Source organism: Cervus canadensis, chromosome 28 (genome assembly GCF_019320065.1).
Source record: "Cervus canadensis isolate Bull #8, Minnesota chromosome 28, ASM1932006v1, whole genome shotgun sequence".
In the NCBI taxonomy this organism is placed as follows: Eukaryota; Metazoa; Chordata; class Mammalia; order Artiodactyla; family Cervidae; genus Cervus; species Cervus canadensis.
The window spans coordinates 20,246,367-20,260,383 of NC_057413.1; the positions used below are offsets into that span (position 1 = coordinate 20,246,367).

The 14,017-nt window shown below is 55.0% G+C and overlaps 1 protein-coding gene across 2 annotated transcripts; it reads left to right on the forward strand.

Annotated features, from left to right (window-relative positions):
* Window positions 1-78: 78 nt before the first annotated feature.
* Window positions 79-10,379, forward strand: PPP1R18 (protein phosphatase 1 regulatory subunit 18). 2 transcript variants are annotated; one of them, XM_043449879.1, is made up of 4 exons: window positions 79-184; window positions 1,932-3,573; window positions 7,910-8,117; window positions 9,510-10,379. In XM_043449879.1, exons 2-4 carry the CDS (start codon window positions 1,960-1,962, stop codon window positions 9,527-9,529), a joined length of 1,842 nt encoding a protein of 613 aa, XP_043305814.1. In that variant the 5' UTR covers window positions 79-184; window positions 1,932-1,959; the 3' UTR covers window positions 9,530-10,379. The 2 variants fall into 2 exon arrangements, with proteins under 2 accessions (XP_043305814.1, XP_043305813.1); XM_043449878.1 differs by lacking the exon at window positions 79-184 and adding an exon at window positions 754-844.
* The last annotated feature ends 3,638 nt before the right edge of the window (window positions 10,380-14,017 follow it).

A 14,017-nucleotide genomic window follows, 5' to 3' on the forward strand; every position in this document is an offset into this window, starting at 1 on the left:
ACACTGGAGTCTGGGCATCGGCCGCGCCCTCTGGTGACCGCTGGGCGGCGGCCACTCCCCGCGGACCCAGCCCTCCACCCCCTTCTCGGAGCACCCGGTCCCCCTTCCACCAAATCTCCCAATTTCTTCGCTGCAGACCCGGGTGGGGCACGGGCTGAAACGGAAGACTGGGGCAACGGCTCGGGTAAGGGAGCGAGCTTCCGAAACCGTTGTCTTCCCAGCCCAGCTCCTGCCGCCGCCCCCTCCCCACGGGCCCCGCACGCGCCCCCACGGTAACAAAGGCTGGCCTGGGAAGGCAAAAGCGTGGGGAGGAGCGGCAGGAGATGGGAAGGGCGGGCCCGGCTCCGAGCAGCTGCCGCTTCCTCCCCAAGTCCCTCGAGGGGTCTGAGTCACGGGCCGCCGCCCCGGGTTGGCGAGCTGGGGGTGGGGGTCTGGACACCTGGGTTGTCCAGGGTTACCGGGCGGGAGCCGCGTGAGAAGCCCTGGGGAAGGACCGCGGAGGGCCGGGGATCGCGGCGGGAAAAGAGGAGTCCCGGGGCCGAGGCCCCACGCGGGGGACCGGGGCAACGAGGCTCCGCCCCCGCGTCCGGCTCCGCCCCGCGCCCCCTTCCCACTCCCCATTGTCCTCAGACAAAGCGGCGGCCGCCCCCCGCCCGGCCCCCGGTCTCAGTCTCCGTCCCTCCCCTTCTCCTCCCTTCCCCCCTCCCGCGCCCCCCCCGCCCCGCATCCCCGCCCCCATCCCCGGCTCCGGATCTCCCTCGATCCCTCTCTCCTCCTCTTCCTCTCTCCTCCTCTCCGGACGTCAGGCTCCTTCGCACCCCCTCCCCCGGGAGCCCCGCGGCGTGTGAGTTGACCCAGGGGCTTCAGACTTGGGGAGGGGGTGTCCCCTCCCTCCCGTCCCGGGCGCGGACCTCGGGCTGTCTCTCCTCTCTTTGTGCCGAGATTGCCCGTCAGTGCGGTCAGAGCCGGGTGGGGACGGCTGGCGAGGTCGGGGTTCCATGAGCGCCAAGACCCCGGCGCGAGACTGGCCGGCTCCGGAGAGAAGCGGTGTGGAGCCGGTGCTCCGTACGCCTGGGGCGCTCGCTCGCCCGGGACCCCGGGGCATCGCCGGTGGGGGAGGCCGGCGGCGGGCCCCGGACCGAGTTAGGGTTGGTGGGGGGTGGACGCCAGGGTTCTGGGAACGCGCTGGCAGCTCCGATCGCTGGGTCCCGAAAGTCCCCGGGGGAGGGTATTTCCCCTGACCCGCCCCGGGGCGGAGTGCAGGGCGGAGGGGTGGGGGCTGGGGGGTCGGAGAGGCGTGGCTGGAGCCGAGCTGGAAGGGGAGCCCGAACCTCCGGGGCCCGCGCTGAGACTCGCCGGGCTGCAACCGCCGAGCTCCCTCGCCCCTCTGCCCCCGATTCCCCCTTCTCCCCTGGACCTGTCCACTCTCCGCCCTCCCACCTTCCCGACACCCCTTCAGGTCCCACTGCCCCCTCCCCGGCGGGGGTCCCGCTGACCTCGCTTCCCACTCCAGCTGCTCCTGGGGTAGCGGTCAGGCAACCTCGCTCGGATCCTGCCCCGCTCACCCCCCAGCCTCTCTTCTCTATTCTCCCTCGCGCCAACTTCTTTCGTTTTTCTCTCTTCTGACATCCCGGGGACTGTCTCTGATACCCAGTAACCTGTACCCACAAATCTGACTCCTGTCTCTTTGCCGTGAATCTCCACTCTTCCTCTCCACCCACCTCCCCCAACCCCATCACCTGGCTCTTAGTTTCCTCTTCACTTTCTCAGTTTTTCCCCTTTCTCTGACCGCCCCCCCCCCTTTCCCACTGTCCTCACCCTCAGCTCCTCTGTGTCCCACCTCTCCCCCCGACCCCCGCTTCCTCTCTCCCCTCCCCTTCTCACCTCCTGGGCCCCTCTGGAGCCTCTCCTTCCTGTTCTCTGCCCCCCAGTGTTCCCCCCACCCTCCCCAAGGCGACCATGGCCACCATCCCAGACTGGAAGCTACAGCTGCTAGCCCGGCGCCGGCAGGAAGAGGCAGCCGTTCGCGGGCGTGAGACGGCAGAGCGGGAGCGGCTGTCGCAGATGCCAGCCTGGAAGCGGGGCCTTCTGGAGCGCCGCCGGGCCAAGCTTGGTCTGTCTCCTGGGGAGCCTAGCCCTGCGCCTGGGACTACGGAGGCTGGACCTCCAAACCCAGATGAGTCTGCTGTCCTCCTGGAGGCCATTGGGCCCGTGCACCAGAACCGATTTATCCGACAAGAGCGCCAGCAGCAGCAACAGCAGCGGAATGAAGAGCTACTCACCGAGAGACGGCCTGGACCTTTGGAGACCCGGGGGCGGAGACCCAGCCCTGGGGAGACACGGGATCCCAGCCCCAAGGGAAGAGAGTCCAGGGAAGAGCGGCTCAGTCCCAGGGAGGCCAGAGAGAAGAGGCTGGGGATAGGGGGAGCTCGAGAGTCGAGCCCCAGGCCTTTGGAGTCCCAGGACTGGAGGCAGAGCCCAGGAGAGGCTGGAGACAGGAGCTCCAGACTGTCAGAGGTGCGGAAATGGAGGCTGAGCCCTGGAGAAACTCCTGAGCGGAGTTTGAGACTGGCAGAGCCCCGAGAACAAAGCCCCAGGAGGACAGAGGTGGTGGACAGTAGACTGAGCCCAGAAGAGCCTGACAACCAGAAGCTGGGCCTGACAGAGTCCCGTAAATGGAGGCCTGACCCCAGAGAGTCTCAGGGACAGAGTTTGGGACAACTGGAGGCATCAGAGTGGAGGCCGAGCTCAGGAGAAGAAAGAAGAGACTGCGCAGAGGAATGGGGGAGAAAGGACGAGAGGCCGATTCCAAGGATGGTCCCAGAAGGGACCACAGCGTCGTCAGAGACCCCGACAAGGGAGGCTCCAGACAGTCACTCTGCAGGACCAGAGGGAGCAGAGCAAAGGCCCAGCCCCGTGGAGGATGGCGAGAGGGGCCTGCGGCCGACAGAAGGGTGGAAATGGACCCTGAACTCTGGAAAGGTCCGAGACTGGACACCCAGGGACACAGAGCCTCAGCCCCAGAAACCAGACACTCCAGAGTCTGCCGAGAAGCACGTGGGTCCTCTGGGTGCAGAGGCTGGAGAAGGGGAGGCTAAGAAGGAGGAGGCGGGAACTCAGAGCAGGCCTCTGGGCGCCCTGCAGGACCGCTGCTCTACGCCCTCCCCCCTCTCCCCAGAGGACGCCGGGACTGGAGCCTCTAGACGGCAGGAAGAGGAAGCAGGGGAACTCCGGCCCCCACCAGCAGCCCCTCTGTCTCCCCCACCCCCAGCCCCACCTGCCCCCCAGTCCCTTGGGGATCCCCTCATGAGCCGGCTCTTCTATGGGGTGAAGGCAGGGCCAGGGGTGGGGGCCCCCCGCCGCAGCGGACACACCTTCACAGTCAACCCCCGGCGGTCCGCGCCCCCTGCAGCCCCTGCCTCTTCAGCCGCCCCAGCCACAGCTGACGCGGCGGTCCCCGGGGCTGGGAAGAAGCGGTACCCGACGGCCGAGGAGATCTTGGTTCTGGGGGGCTACCTCCGCCTCAGCCGCAGCTGCCTTGTCAAGGGGTCCCCTGAAAGGCACCACAAACAGGTAGGGAGCAGCCAACCCAGACTTCTTGGCCAGCCCACTCATCACTGCTCTGTGGACTCCTGTCTCTCTCCCTTTTTCCTACCTCTGTATCCTTGTGTCCTTGTCTATTCTTGTTCATTCCTGCTACCACCCTTCCTCCCCTGAACACACACCCTTCCTTCTTGTGGCCCTTCTTTTCCATTCATTTCCCAGCCCAAGGAGCCTGCCCCGCAATCAAGCTCGCTGTCCTGGGTGTGTCTCTCTCGGGGTGTGCCCGGGCTCCTCACTTCTTCTCTCCCTCAGGCTCTGAGTTCCCCCCACCCCATGCTTTCCATTCCCAAGTCTGTGACCCAACCCAGCCCATCTGGGTGGGAGACCCGAGTTGAGGCCACAGCCTGGAGTCTATGCGGGCAGGGTCTGCAGGGCAAAAGTGGGCAAAAGAATGCCAGGGTAGGAAGCCTGGGGAGGCAGAGGGGGTGGCTTTGGGGTTTTAGGGAGAGATGGCAGGGAGAGGCGAGTGGAGGAACGTCTCACAGGCCCAAGGCGGGGGGGGGGGGGTGTTGCAGAGCGGAGTGGGGACATCCTAGGATAGTGGGGGAGGGGAATGGAACAGGGGCTGGCCAAGGAGCAGAGAGAAGGCTTTTGAACCCCGAGTCTGCCCCATGGGAGAGACACACACAGAGGCCATTTGAAGTGGGTGACCTCGGGGTTGCACACCCCCAGCTGGGCCACGGCTTCAGACAGTGCTCCCTTCTCTCTTGGGACAAGAAAAGCCTTCTCCTCTTCCAAAATACCCCCCACCCCTCCCTTCCAGTCCTTCCTCCCTGGGCGTCCCCTCCCTCCCCAGAACTGGCTCAGCAGTTGGTTTTCCCCTTTCTTCCTGCCATCCTGGCCTCTCCCTCCTCTTGGGGTAGAAAGAAAGAGAAGTGAATTTGGAGACACTGTGCTGAGAGCAGAGAGCACAATGGGAGTCGAGGGCAGGGCTGGGGACCGGGGCCAGCAGAAGGTCAGAGGTTAAACTGGAAAAAAGGCGGTGCAGGGAAGTTGGCAACAGCCAAGCTGACTTCTTCCCCTGGCGCTAGCCCAACTCCTGCCCCATACACCAGTTTCCAGCTTGAAAATCTGCAAGGAAAGAGAAGTTCTGTATCTAACACATCTCCAGCCCTCATCCCGTGTGCGTCATCCTCAGATTGTTTTTCGTGTCCCAGGTGTCAGTGGGAAAGCACAAGGGTCGGGAGTCACTTGAGACCCCAGCTCATCTTCACATGAAGCTTAAGCTCCCATCCCAGAGCCCTGGCCCCTGGGTCTGTCCTGAGCTGACTGCTAGGTGACCCCTTTGCCTCCAGGCTGGGCAAGGAACTAGGTCAGGAACAGCCAGGGTGAGATGTTCAGAGAAGTTACTTCCTACCGTAGAGGCTGTCTTGTGCCTCTGGGGAGGAACAAAGAGGGGAAGGCATGAAGTCTGGGGCCCAAAGGCCGGGGACTGAGTGCAGGGCAGGACCTGCAAGAGGGAGGGAGGTCCTAGATCCTAGGTCAGGGAGCAAGGGGGGCCGGAAGCAGATCGCCCAAACAGGAAGCCTGGGGTGGGGGCCGGAAGGCTGGTGGGCTGAGTGGCAAACACGGGGCCATGGGCCTGGCCAGAACTGAGCTCAGGATGTGGTGAGAGAATAAGGAAGCAGCTGCTTCGGGTGGGGGTGGGGAAGCAGCAGTGCAGAGTTCTCTGGGCCCAGACACTTTCCCCTCAGCTCTCCCTGAGGCCTTCTCCTCTCTCCCAGCACCCTGCTCATCAGGGACGGGCATGTCCAGCCCTGCCTATCAGATCAGGGGCAGGAGGACCCCGCCATCTAACACTACCCCCCCCCTTCCCTAAATAACTCCTGTTTGCAGGCTAATTCCATCAAACGTCTCCCTGCCACTGGGAAAGAAGCCCCAGCCCTGCCACTGGAGCCCAGAGGTTGGGCCGTGGCCCGTGCCCTTCCCCAGAGGCCCCTCTGGCAGGGAGGTCAACCCCTCCTCTCTCCAGCCCCCTCGTGACCTTATATAGCTGATGAGAGAGGAGTGAGTCACCCTGTCCGTACCACCCCCCCCCAAACACACACACCCCATGAAGGCTGTGCATTCCTGAGAAGCCCTGTCAGAAGTTGGGGGGGTGGTGAGGAGAGAAGCAGGGTTGGGGGAGAGATAAACATGGACAGAGTGCAAATAAAATGGCTCCTTTAACCAGAGCGGATAATAAACTACAGAGCTCGTTATCTCAAAAGGTGACATGAAAAGAAAACAGAAGTGGGTTCCCAGAAGTTTGGGTAAACCTGTCAACAGTAGAAGTGGTTCCTTTGGAGCAGTCAGGATATAAGGGGTCTGGTTCCTGTCACTCAGTTCTACCAGCTGACTGTTGCACAGATGCGGACTGGGGGTCGTCTGTGTACGGGCTGCACCGCGCCCCCCCCCCCCGCAAGAGTGTTCCCCCAGTGTTGGTCTTCTGTTGGGATGCCATCTGACGTCTGGGTGAATGGAGCCTTCCTTACCCATTGAAGCGACTTGCATGCTTCTATTGACAGCAGACAAAAATAAGTAACCAAATATGTAAATCCTCTGGTAGGTTAGGGCTTCCCTGGTGTTCAAATGGTAAAGAATCTGCCTGCAATGCAGGAGACCTGGGTTCAATCCCTAGACGGGGAAGATCCCCTGGAGAAGGAAATGGCAACCGACTCTAGTATTCTTACCTGGAAAATTCCATGGACAGAGGAGCCTGGTGGGTTACAGTTCATGGAGTTGCAAAGAGTTGGACAGGACTGAGCGACTAACTTTCTTTTTGGTAGGTTAGGTTAAAAGGTGGTTAAGTGATTATGGGAAAAAATTAGGACAGAGACAAATGGAACTTTGAGGGCCAGATGGAAGGAGGAGCAAATATGACTTTATAATAGCATGATCCAAAGGGAGGGAGCCACAGCAATATTTGGGGGAAGAGCATTCCAAGCTGAGGGAACAGCCAGTGCAAAGGCCCTGAGGTAGGAATGCCTGGGGGTTGGACTGGAAGAAATCACAGCCCATGTGGATGGAGTGGAGGAGGATGCACAGTGTTGAGTGGGGAGGGGCACACTGGAGCCCCTCCTAGGCCTTGGCCAGGTTCTGGCTTTTGTTCCCAGAGAGGTAGGCCCGTGCCAGGTTTGGACCCAGAGAGTGACACACACGTATCTGAGTTCTTGCTTCCCATAGGGACCCAGGTGTTAGCAACTACCTGTCCAGCCACCATCCTGGTTTCTCTCTTCTCATACACCAGTCCATGCAGAGACTTGGGGATGCAGGGCCCCCAGTCCCCGGTTTCCCCAGCGGATGCTAGAGAAGGCCCGAGGAGATCCTCTGGACCTTTCCAAGCAGTTCATGTGGAATCCTCCTGTTTGTCTCCTTAATCGCTTTGGCTCCCAGAGTTAATCCCACCCTGCCCCTTCCCCGTGAGCTTCTTAGGAGGGCAGAGGGGAAGGGTAAAAGGGTAGTGAGAACAGCTGGGGCTTGCCGGCTCTTGCGCCAGTTTGTTTATGAGGATTTTCTGCCCCCTCCAGATTCCTTCTGGTCGCCTGTCTCTGTCACCGCACGTCCCTTCTGGTGCACTCCCCACCCCCATCGCGTGTTTGCCTGGACTTTCCTCTCTGCCCTGTCACCTCCCCCGCAGCTGCCGCTTTCAGGGACTTGGGCTTATCATCTCCCTGGGTTTTGGGGGACAGTCTCCTTTCCTCTGGCTTTTCTGTTAGTCTCCGCCCCCCTGACAGAGCCGAGACCCTTTCCTGGGGGCCCACTCCAGCTGCAGGAGAGGAGTGAGTGGGGTGGGAGGGGCTGGTGTTCAGGGTCCTGGGTTCTCCCCCGAACTGCAAGGGACCAAGGCTCTGGAAACCAGTGTGCCTGTCTTGGCTTTTGCCTGTGACTCCCTCCCAGCCAGCTCCTTCCTGCCCAGGAGACTCAGCTCTCACCTCCCCTGGGGAGCCCCCCCTGATTGCTCCCAGGGTGCCCAAAGACTCAGTTCTGATCACAGGGCTTATATCCAGGTTTTTAATTTCTCTTTACCTTTCCACCTCCCGCACTCTAAAAGCAGAAACCTTGATCCTGGGTTCCTCACTCCTGCCACCCAGGCCCCTGCCGAAGCTCAGGCCAAAGTCAATGTTTTTCAAACGGTATGATTGAAGAGGGGAAATCTGGGATTGGCCAGCGAGTACCGCGTACCGAAAGGAAAATTGGCTTCCAGAGTGGCTAAGGCGGGCAGTCAGCGAGTCGTGCCCAAACCCAGTCCGCACTCCCCCTGGTCCTGCACCTGTTACCGTGCGGTCTGACCTCGCCTCCTCCCCGCTTTCTCTCCCACCCTCAGCTCAAGATCTCCTTCAGCGAGACAGCCCTGGAGACCACGTATCAATATCCCTCCGAGAGTTCGGTGCTAGAAGAGCTGGGCCCGGAGCCTGAGGCCCCCAGCGCCCCCAGTCCCCCAGCAGCCCAAGCCGACGACGAAGAGGAGGAGGAGGAACTGTTGCTGCAGCCAGAGCTTCAGGGCGGGCTGCGCACCAAGGCCTTGATAGTGGGTGAGCGCAGACTTCGCCGGCCCGTTGGCGCCGCCTGCTGGTCGGAGCGGGCACTGCGGTTCAGGAGGAAGGGGGATTTAATGTTGGCGCTTGGAAGGGGCTTGGCGGGGACTCTAGCCCAACAGCTCCCTCAGTTCAGTTCAGTCTCAGTCATGTCCGACTCTTTGCTACCCCATGGACTGCAGCACGCCAGGCGTCCCTGTCCATCACCAACTCCCTGAGTTTACTCAAACTCATGTTCATTGAGTCGGTGATGCTGTCACCATCTCATCCTCTGTCGTCCCCTTCTCCTCCTGCCCTTAATCTTGCCCAGCCTCAGGGTCTTTTCAAATGAATCAGCTCTTCGAATCAGGTGGCCAAAGTATTGGAGTTTCAGCTTCAACATCAGTCCTTCCAATGAATATTCAGGACTGATTCCTTTAGGATGGACTGGTTTGATCTTCTTGCAGTCCAAGGGACTCTCAGGAGTTTTCTTCAACACCACAGTTCAAAAGTATCAATTCTTTGGCGCTCAGCTTTCTTTATAGTCCAACTCTCACATCCATACATGACTACTGGAAAAACCATAGCCTTGACTAGATGGACCTTTGTTGGCAAAGTAATATCTCTGCTTTTTAATATGCTGTCTAGGTTGGTCATAGCTTTTCTTCCAAGGAGCAAGCATCTTTTATTTTCATGGCTGCAGTCACCATCTGCAGTGATTTTGGAACTCCAAAAAATAAAGTCTGTCACTCTTTCCATTGTTTCCCCATCTATTTGCCGTGAAGTAATGGGACCAGATGCCATGATCTTAGTTTCCTGGATGTTGAGCTTTAAGCCAACTTTTCCACTCTCCTCTTTCACAGCTCCTTTTAACAGATGGGAAAACTGAGGTCCTGAGAAGCGAAAGGCACATAAGATCTCCACATTTCTAAACCAGGACTCTTTCTGAGCGCTCTAGTGTGGTTAACACAGGATTTGGATCAGACAGGCCTGAGTTTGAATTCCATCTTGTCTCTTACTTTGTGGCGTTACATCAGGGTAACTGCCTGACCTCTAGCCTCAGTTTATTATTTTTGAAATGAGGTTAATAATAACCACCTCTTGGAATTGTTGAGAGGGTTAAGAACTTTTTGGGAAGCACTTAGGAACAATGGCTGGACATTGAATAACTTAACCTCTCCTGGGGTTATTGCAAGATTAAACAAGTTATGAGAATGGCTGGCGGAGAATCCAGGCTAAATGAAATGAGTGATGGCTGCTGTTACTAGTAGTAGCAACAGGCACTCAGGATGTGGGAGAGGTTATAAGATTTTCTGCATGCCAACTGGCCTTGAGTGTGGGGACTGGGTGGGGAAGCGGGAGGCGGAGACCCTCTCTCATCCTCTATCCTTGCTGCCTCCTCTCCCACAGATGAGTCTTGCCGGAGGTGACCCTCTTCCAACACAGAGATACACCTCCCTCCTTCCCGGAACTGAAGATTCTGGAGCCCAGAAGGTTCAGAGCAGACAGACAGACCCTCAACATGAGCCTTGTAGGGAAGGGCAACCAACATCTTCCACCTTGCTTTCCTCTTCCTGTTTCTGGGGGCAGAGGCAACCACTCAGTTTCCACCCTCCTCAGACATGCTGCTGCCTCCTAGGTGATCCGAGATCCCCATCCAGTCCTGGGGAGGAGCTCAGAGCTCCCAGGGCCGGGGTAGAGATGGAGCACCCTAGCCATCTCCATGGGCAGGGTACCCTCTCCTCGACTCCCTACCACCCTCTGGCGGCTCCCCCATCTCCCTGGGAGACCCAGCCCCCACTGCATTTACAGCACCTCTCCCTCCGGTTCCTTAGGTCCCTGCCCCTTTGTTTACAGTTCCTGCTGCTTCTCTTGTCTAAGCCTGGTTTACAGCCCCCCACCCCCGCCATCCCCAGCCCCACCTGCCAAAGTCCTGGGTTTACAAGCCACGCCTACTTGCGTGTCCATGTAGAATCTCCTTCCCTGTCCCCTGAAGTCCCTGCTCTGGGGGGACCTGGGGCATGGCTTCCTCCACTTTTGCTCAGTATTACCGTGTCTCACTTTCCCCCAAGAGGGAAGGCTGGGAATCTTAACTCTGTTTCCCCCTCTAGTTATTTAATTCTGTTCCTCCTGATGGTTCACAATTGAATTATGAAGGTGTGGGGTGAGTCATTAGGGACCTCAACTCTCTTCCCTCCGTGTCTCCTTCCTTCTCAATTGCCTGGGTTTTTGTTTTTGTTTTTGTTTTTATTTTCTATAATAAAATGGAGCTCTCTCCGACTCTCCGGCTGCTTCTCTTTCTTTTGAAAAAGGGAATGGGGGTGGGGGTGGGATAGAGTGGGTTCTGGGTTCCTCATTCCAGGCCTCTCTCGCCTTCTTACTAGCCATAAAGAGGAAGCAGCCATGGCTGTGAGAGGGGAAAATATGACAGGGAGCCAGAAACTCAGCACTGACCATGGAGAAAGGGTTCTGGGAGAAGCTGGCACTGGTTTCTCCAAGGACCAGCGGGAGATGGACTGGGGATTTTTTGTTGTTGCTTTGATTTAGTTTTGTTCTTGCTGTGCCTCTCAGCTTGCGGCATCTCAGTTCCCCAACTAGGGACTCATCCTGGGCCTCTGTGATGAAACCACCAAATCCTAACCACTAGACCACCAGGGAACTCCCTGTTTTGTTTTCTTCCTTTTTTTTTTAAATTAAATTAAAAAAAAATTTTGGACTTCCCTGGTGGTCCAGTGGTTAAGAATCTGCCTGCCAATGCAGGGGACACAGGTTTGATCCCTGCTTCAGAAGATGCCACCTGCTGCAGGGCAACTAGGCTGGCGTTCCACAGCTACTGAGCCTGGGTACCTAGAGTCCGTGCTCTGAAATGAGAAAAGCCACCACAGTGAGAAGCCCTCCTGCCCACCTCAGAAAGAGTAGCCCCTGCTTGCTGCAACTAGAGAAAGTTCATGCACATTGAAGACCCAGTGCAGCCAAAAATAAACTATTTTAAATGATTAAAAAAATAATTTTTAAATTAATTTCTTTTTTTTTTTTAAGTCTAGGGCTGGTTTGAGTAAGGACTGTTGAAGCATCCACCACACTAGACATACCATGAGGACAAACAGTCGGTTGGGTTCACTGCAGCATCCCCATGCCTGGCACCTGATAGACACACACAATTATTTTTAGAATGAATGAAAAAATGAGCAGATGAAAAGAGATAAGAATTTGGAAGCAAAGGACACTGAATTGAAGGATTCTGGTATTCAGAAGCCTAGTGCAAGGCAAGCAGCCAGAGAGTATATGATTAGTAGTGGCTAATCCAGGGGATTTTACTCCAAGACTCAAGACCGTAAGTAATAAATCTCTTGAAACTGCTGCAAAATAGTACACAGGGGCAGATTCCTGAAAACGGTCTCCTCTGATAGACAACTGGTTTTACATTCCTAAAGTTTTAAGAACCATAGATAATTCATGGCTTTGTGGCCCAAGTATAGTTGGCATTGGGACACTTTCCCGTTTCAGTGAATTTTTATCTTCTACATGTGGAATATTTACGTTTTACTTATCAGGTTTTTTTTTTCTTCAGTTCTCCAGGCTAATAAAGATATGGCAGATATAGTCCTATCACTAGAGGAAGATCCTCCTTTATTAAAACCAAAATGTATTAGAAAAACTGATCTTAAACACATGCCAAAGATGTTCCCAGCAAGGGAATAAGCAAGGTGTCAAAAGAATAAGCCACTTCAGAGAGGGTGTGAGTATGGAGGGAGAGTACTCACATTAGTAGCTAATTAGGTAAAGACCCTAATTAGTTTTGACCCAGGAAAGCAGAAGTAAGAAGCTCTGAGATGCCAGGGGTGTTCACAGTACACTTCAGAAACAGAAAACAGAAACAAAAACTGCATTCATGATGTCAATGATGTGGAGGTACTTGTGGCTGTTAGTTGGAATAACAAATGTTTAGTTTCCCAACAGTGTCAGGTAAATCCAATTAGTTGTAAAAGTATGAAGCAGAATCAGAGGTCAGACAGTAGTCAAGCAACAAGTTCTGCTTATTTAAAATTAAGCAGCCAGCAGTGACTTTCTCAAGCTGTTAGCAACAACAACAACAAAAAAGAATACAATTTGGATATCTCTTAGTTTGCAGATCTTTTAAAATAACGTTATGAGACAGCACCAAGAAAAGAGGGTACCTTTGCTTTTTCTCCACATCCTGAGTTTTCATCTGCCTGGAATCCTCGATTAAGCCTAACCTGTATTCAGTTCTTGCAGAAGGTACCTGTCCTAGCAAAGGTCACTCCTAATCAGTTGATCTGTAACAAGCAAGGACCTGATCTAATTTGAGCGCCCCACCCCACAAGCGCACACATGCACGCACACACACACACACACAAACACACACACACCTTGCATTATTTTTGGCTCCATATATGTTAGCATTTTATATTATTATGTATTTTGTCTCTGCAGGCTGGTCTCCACCCCAACCCTCTGCCACTGTCAATTCGGTAAGGGATTTGTTTTTGATTTGTTCTTTGCTATATCCCTGGGTACTGAAACTGTGCCTGGCCCACATTGAAAGTGTTGGTCACTCAGTTATGTCCGACTCTGTGTGACTCCATGGACTGTAGTTGGCCAGGTCCCTCTGTCCATAGAATTCTCCAGGCAAGAATACTGGAGTGAGCTACCATTTACTCCTCCAGGGGGTTCTTCCCCACCTAGTGATCAAACCCAGGTCTCCTGCACTGTAAGCAGATTCTTTCCTACCTGAGCCACCAGGCACATTAGGTTCTCAATATAGTTGAATGAAATGAGTGAGTGTAATACTCAAGAAAATTAGAGCTATCAAGGGAATATTTCATGCAAAGATGGGTTCAATAAAGGACAGAAATGGTATGGACCTAACAGAAACAGAAGATATTAACAAGAGGTGGCAAGAATACACAGAAGGACTATACAAAAAAGATCTTCATGACCCAGATAATCACGATGGGGTGATCCCTCACCTAGAGCCAGACATCCTGGAATGTGAAGTCAGGTGGGCCTTAGAAAGCATCACTATGAGCAAAGCTAGTGGAGGTGATGGAATTCCAGTTGAGCTATTTCAAATCCTGAAAGGTGATGCTGTGAAAGTGCTGTACTCAATATGCCAGCAAATTTGGAAAACTCAGTGGTGGCCACAGGACAGGAAAAGGTCAGTTTTCATTCCAATCCCAAAGAAAGGCAATGCCAAAGAATGCTCAAACTACCGCACAATTGCACTCATCTCACACCCTAGTAAAGTAATGCTCAAAATTCTCCAAGCCAGGCTTCAGCAATGTGTGAACTGTGAACTTCCAGATGTTCAAGCTGGTTTTAGAAAAGGCAGAGGAACCAGAGATCAAATTGCCAACATCTGCTGGATCATCGAAAAAGCAAGAGAGTTCCAGAAAAAGCATCTATGTCTGCTTTATTGACTATGCCAAAGCCTTTGATTGTGCGGATCACAACAAACTGTGGGAAATTCTTCAGGAGATGGGAATATCAGACCACCTGACCCACCTCTTGAGAAACCTATATGCAGGTCAGGAAGCAACAGTTAGTACTGGACATGGACCAACAGACTGGTTCCAAATAGGAAAAGGAGTATGTCAAGGCTCTATATTGTCACCCTGCTTATTTAACTTATATGCAGAATACATCATGAGAAACGCTGGGCTGGAAGAAGCACAAGCTGGAATCAAGATTGCTGGGAGAAATATCAATAACCTCAGATATGCAGATGACACCACCCTTCTGGCAGAAAGTGAAGAGGAACTAAAAAGGCTCTTGATGAAAGTGAAAGAAGAGAGTGAAAAAGTTGGCTTGAAGCTCAACATTCAGAAAACTAAGATCATGGCATCTGGTCCCATCACTTCATGCCAAATAGATGGGGAGACAGTGGAAACAGTGTC

Bases quoted from the DNA above. Each gene is read 5' to 3' on its own strand.
- PPP1R18 (XM_043449879.1), top strand. From the start codon at position 1,960: ATGGCCACCATCCCAGACTGGAAGCTACAGCTGCTAGCCCGGCGCCGG. The intron at 3,574-7,909 runs GTAGGGAGCAGC...TCCCACCCTCAG, and splicing joins CTGAAAGGCACCACAAACAG to CTCAAGATCTCCTTCAGCGA. The intron at 8,118-9,509 runs GTGAGCGCAGAC...CCTCTCCCACAG, and splicing joins CACCAAGGCCTTGATAGTGG to ATGAGTCTTGCCGGAGGTGA.